The sequence below is a fragment of the Halyomorpha halys genome, unplaced genomic scaffold (genome assembly GCF_000696795.3).
Source record: "Halyomorpha halys isolate HHAL.00 unplaced genomic scaffold, Hhal_1.1 Scaffold10341.1, whole genome shotgun sequence".
Lineage (NCBI taxonomy): Eukaryota > Metazoa > Arthropoda > Insecta > Hemiptera > Pentatomidae > Halyomorpha > Halyomorpha halys.
This window is the reverse complement of record NW_027111909.1, coordinates 1-5079: the sequence shown is the minus strand read 5'-3', so window position 1 is coordinate 5079 and position 5079 is coordinate 1. Positions and strand designations below refer to the sequence as shown.

The 5079-nt window shown below is 28.1% G+C and overlaps 1 protein-coding gene across 1 annotated transcript; it reads right to left on the bottom strand.

Annotated features, from left to right (window-relative positions):
- Positions 1-309: 309 nt before the first annotated feature.
- On the bottom strand, positions 310-5058 carry LOC136796340 (alpha-mannosidase 2-like). Its single transcript, XM_067049822.1, has 5 exons — positions 4853-5058; positions 4272-4449; positions 2348-2532; positions 937-1107; positions 310-445 (listed from the first exon to the last, which is right to left on the bottom strand). Exons 1-5 carry the CDS (start codon positions 5014-5016, stop codon positions 310-312), a joined length of 834 nt encoding a protein of 277 aa, XP_066905923.1. The 5' UTR covers positions 5017-5058.
- Positions 5059-5079: the final 21 nt, after the last annotated feature.

The window sequence follows — 5079 nt, the reverse complement described above, 5'->3', positions numbered from 1 at the left end:
TGTCTAGTCAAGACTCTAGAAAATAATAGATATTCTGTCTAGTCAAGACTCTAGAAAATAATAGATATTCTGTCTAGTCAAGACTCTAGAAAATAGTAGATATTCTGTCTAGTCAAGACTCTAGACAGAAAATCTGCCGGAACATCCTTGATGAAGGCCTGAAATTCAGGTTGAAATGTCGGCACAAATAAATAAGTTTCTGTTAATTTGTGTATTTTATGCAGACCGCACCCTTGACCATCTTCTCCTTACAAAAATAAAATTATGATGCTCAGTGTTTAAGTGAGAATAAGGAAGGTGAGGAATCATTTAAGAATGGAGAGTTTTGAAAATGAAATAAATAAAGGTTGATAGAAAAATATATTTAGTTACCTGTTTATTATTGAGTAAGGCATATGCACACAGTTGAATAACATGTTGACACTTATGGATAGATTTGAGCATCCTGAAAAGCATAAAATTAAATTTCATAAATATAAACCTAATTTATATGCATATATCTTTTTTGTTTTCTAATTTCTAAACCCAAGGGTTGTTTGAAAGTTATCTCTCATTATTAATAATAAGGACATTCCCTGCAAAAATAAATTTATAATACTTGGTAATAATGTATATAAAACTGTCTATTAGTAGTGTGGACTTGCATATTAATTTATTTATTTTATAGGATATTCTGTAAAATCACTTTAGTACTTAAATATCGTGTTATTATGAATGATAAGCGATTACTAGCCAATTCTAAATAAAAACAAAATAGAGCTGAAATAATAACAAGACAAAAATTAGTAATTATGAAAAACTAATTAGAGTGAAAAAATGACCTCCAAATTCAGTATCAATAATAATATCTATAAAATTATTACCAGTTTTTAAATTTAAAAAAGCAATGCTTGCATTATGGTTTCAAAACTTTACAATAAAATTTTATCTTTTTACCTAGCAGCATAATCTTGTACAACATGATCTTTTGCTGTGCCAGTAATACCATCGTGATGTTGGAATAAAGACAAATTAGATCTTGCATCAGTCAGATTCAAATTTAAATCATGAATGATCTTCAACTGATTATTTTCTCTAGCTAATAAACTCAATAATACTTCAGCACTCCTAAAAAAGAAAACAAATTCATCACAATTCAATCAATATCCCCACTATGAATTGTTTTTTACTTGAGGACCATAAACAAAACATCAATAGTCAACTCTTGGTAATGATAATTTCAGATTGTATAATCTAATTAATTTATTTTGTAAGCTACCTTATAGCTATGAGGTATCTCAGCAATGATAAGGCTACCGCTCTTTATTAAAATCTACTCCTCTTCTATATCCTTAATGGAACAGATTTCCTTTGAATCTTTTTTTATATGTCAAAGGGGTTATTGGCTCCACTTATCACTTATAATGCTCCTTGATAAAAGTTTTTTTTTTGTTCTATAGAGCTTTGAATAAGAATGTACAAGAAAAACTGATTGAGATAAAAAAAGTATTGAACATGGGATGCAAATTCTGAAAGGCCATGAAAAAGTAAATAAAAAATATAAAACATCAGCACCCAGTTTCATAATAAAGTACAAAGTAATATCAATAGTCTTTTATTTCATATTTGGTGCATTTTTGTTAAATTGTACTTTTGTATTTTTTAATTCTTATAATATCACTCTAATGTCTTATTAGATATTGATGTCATTGGAAACAACAAGTATCAGAGCTTGTAATTAGTAGTTTGCATACTTGTATTTATGAACTAGTACTCTCAGGCTCCATTATTATACAAGGGCTGTTGATTAGACTGAAATTATAATAAAGAGAGAGAAGTTGAGATAAGCAGTTAAAACATGAACATAGAGAGGTTAAATTTTCAAAAAGTTCTGTATTACATGAAATAAAAAATTCAAAGAATCAAACTGTGTAACATAAATAAAACAAAAAAATTTTTTTTAATATAGAAGGTAAAAGGTTAATGTATGTACTCCATTGAGCCAAAATAAAATCTGTAATCTTATGTTGTTTCATGGTTTTGGGAAAGTCATCGACTATCATATTAAGAATGAATACCACAATAGAAAATCATTGTTTCAGACACCATTTAATACTTCTTCAACTAGGTACAGAATAGCTATAGTGGTCAGTAAACATTTTGTTTTTTTACTATAGAAAACTGTAGTGAAAAGACTAAAGATTAAATATGGTTTTGTGACAGGCTGATGACAGCTGAGCATAAAATAAGGGGGACAAGTCAATTAATTTCTTCATCTTAAAGATGTAATGTCACTCCTAACATTGTTTGGAACCATCTTAATAAAAATTAAGATATTGAGAGTTAACAGTATAAAATCAGAACTTGCCTAAGATAAGACATGAGGACACGATCCATTCTCTTATAGAAAGGACGTGAAGTGAAGTACCCACTCCAATAATGATGTTCACGATCTGCATAAGTGAAAAAATCTCCTGAAAGTGTCGGAAATTCATTGAATGGTTTTTCTTTATGAAGTGCATTGAAGTAATCACTCAATGTTCCAAATTGTGCCTGTGTGCAATAAAAATATTTAGGAATAAAATTAGAAAAGTTCAATAAAATTAATCAAAATTTAAACCATGTTTCATTTAAAAGTGAAAATAGGATTAAAAACATTTTAAAAACATATGATTACATTAAGGCATTGAGAATAAGAATAAAAAAATGTCTTTCTGTATAGTATTTTTAATTTTCTTGGCAATTGGTTTCAATATCTATACCAGTGGTTCTCAACATTTTTTGGTAGCGGAACTTTTTTTTAGAAGTAGGAAAATGGCGGAACCCTTTTGGTAGAAGTAGGAAAATGGCAGAACCCTCTAAATTATCATTCGATATAAATAAACTGATCCTACTTTTTAGCAAAAACTAAAGAAAGGCTAAGATACCTACACAACACCTGTGCAAAATTTAAAAAATCTGAGATGGTAAGGATGAATTGATATGCCATGTAATTTATTTTATGCGACCCCTGGAAGAGGCTCGCAAAACCCCGATTGGGAACTACTGATTGGGCCATTCATTAGGTGTTACTTTTCTATTTCACATATATCTCCATGACAGAATTCAGGAAAATTCTAATAGAATTTATTAGTTGTTTCAAATATAAGAAAAATAATTAACTAAATTTGGTAGTTAAAATTATAACATTATCAATAGAGCAGTAAATACTTTTATAATCCTTATCAACACCCAAATAAACTGAAATTTCAGAACATGGCTAAAGCAAAACTATGTATTCCCAGTTGTAATTGAAATAAAATCCTTACTGCTACATTTGTTCTTCAGATTCAAAACATATCCATTTAAACATTGATTCTGTACTTACAATGTAACCAATTAAACCACATATTTATTTAATGTTATAATACTAAGTTAAAAAAAAAAAAAATTAAAATCTATACCACTACAACCTATGAAGTCAGTGGTTCAGTACTTGGTAAGGAACTACTGTTTCTTGAACAACGGTTGAGTAAGGAGGTCATTTGTTCATGATCATGGTCAACAGCCAGATTTTTCCCCCAACTAAGGGTACTCACTTTATCAAGGCTACATAGGTTGCCATGGCTACAATAACAGAATAAATAATTATTTATCAAAGAAGGGTTTGAACCTCAGTCCTTGGATTTGGTAGCACAGCACTTTACCCATCCACCTATAATCGTAATAAAAATCATATGTTTATGTCTATTTACATTTATATATTTGTAATAATTTTTCTTGATTAATTTATTTTTTCATTTTTACAAATAGATTTTTTATTTTTCTTGTTTAGGATTTTTAAAATCTGTAAATAATTATTTAACATATAAATAGTTGTAATAGTTTTAAATAACTTGTCTACTGAAATTTTTTTTTAATATATTGTTTATTTTTGTAATTGATTCTAGCATTTTTAATCAATTTTAGTTTTTTCCCCTCCTCAACTGTTTAACATAATATCAAACCCTCAGAGTTAGAGTGGGGAATCTGGCCATTAACAGTACATATTTTTCAGCAGAATGTTTTAAAAATTATCATAGATTGAGTATTTTAGTTTGAATAAATACATAATAATTAGAAGGTAAATTCTGAGATATTAATAAGTGTATTGATTTATTTTTTTTTATCAATAATTTAAAAAAAAAACCAAGCACTACTAGTCTAATGTAGAGATAAATATATGATACTACTGTAATTATAAAATGATAGTTTATGAATAGATTATAACATGAATCATAATATTATGCAATAATTGGTAAACAAATACATACATGAGCATTTAAATGAGCATTTCCATTGATATGGTCAAATATTTTCTGATAATTTTGATATTGTTGATCCCATTCAGTTGAATGATCGTACCTAAAATCATCGCCTAAAGGAATGAAGAGAACATCTGTAGCATAAAGTTGAGCTTTCTTCCTGTATTGATCAAGAAGGAGCTCGGACCTAAAAATTTAAATGAAAAATATCAATGAAAAAACTGAAAAAAAATATATATCATCTACTAGAGTAGTACTAGATTACTCAGAGGTATATATCTACATATAGTAATATAGTAAAGTATATGATATATCTACATATACTTCTGAGTAAGTTCCTCCCAAGATTTCCATGATTTTACATTCCCTTAACATCATATTAGGGATATAAATAAGATTCAATAAAAAAATTATGAATTAATTGTGGAAGAACAGTATATTGAGGAAATGGAATAAAATATTAGGAATAATGAATATTAAATTAATACTGAAACAAAATGATGAATGGAAAACAAAAATTTATGTACATTACTATAAGTTATGTGGATTAAACTAAGCTAAAGTAACTCAGATGTTGAATACATTCTCACCTTTGTGCAACATTTTCTTCAGTAATTTTTTGAGGAGGAACGTGCCATGGACATGACAAACCATATCCAGGTAATCGTTTAAAATCAAACTGACAACAAATTTTAGGATCTGGGCCACAGGTATGAGGTACATCGTAGCTATAGAATGGCATCATATGAGTCATCAATTCTGTCCAACCACTACCATCTAAACATACATAAATTAAAGCAAATAAGGATTAATATAT

What these genes read in the sequence shown, in the direction of transcription:
- LOC136796340 (XM_067049822.1), bottom strand. Translation starts at nt 5,016, where the DNA reads ATGACTCATATGATGCCATTCTATAGCTACGATGTACCTCATACCTGT. An exon ending in GTCCTCATGTCTTATCTTAG is followed by an intron (nt 1,108 to 2,347) that starts GCAAGTTCTGAT and finishes TTTCTTTTTTAG; the next exon opens with GAGTGCTGAAGTATTATTGA. An exon ending in GTACAAGATTATGCTGCTAG is followed by an intron (nt 446 to 936) that starts GTAAAAAGATAA and finishes TATGCTTTTCAG; the next exon opens with GATGCTCAAATCTATCCATA.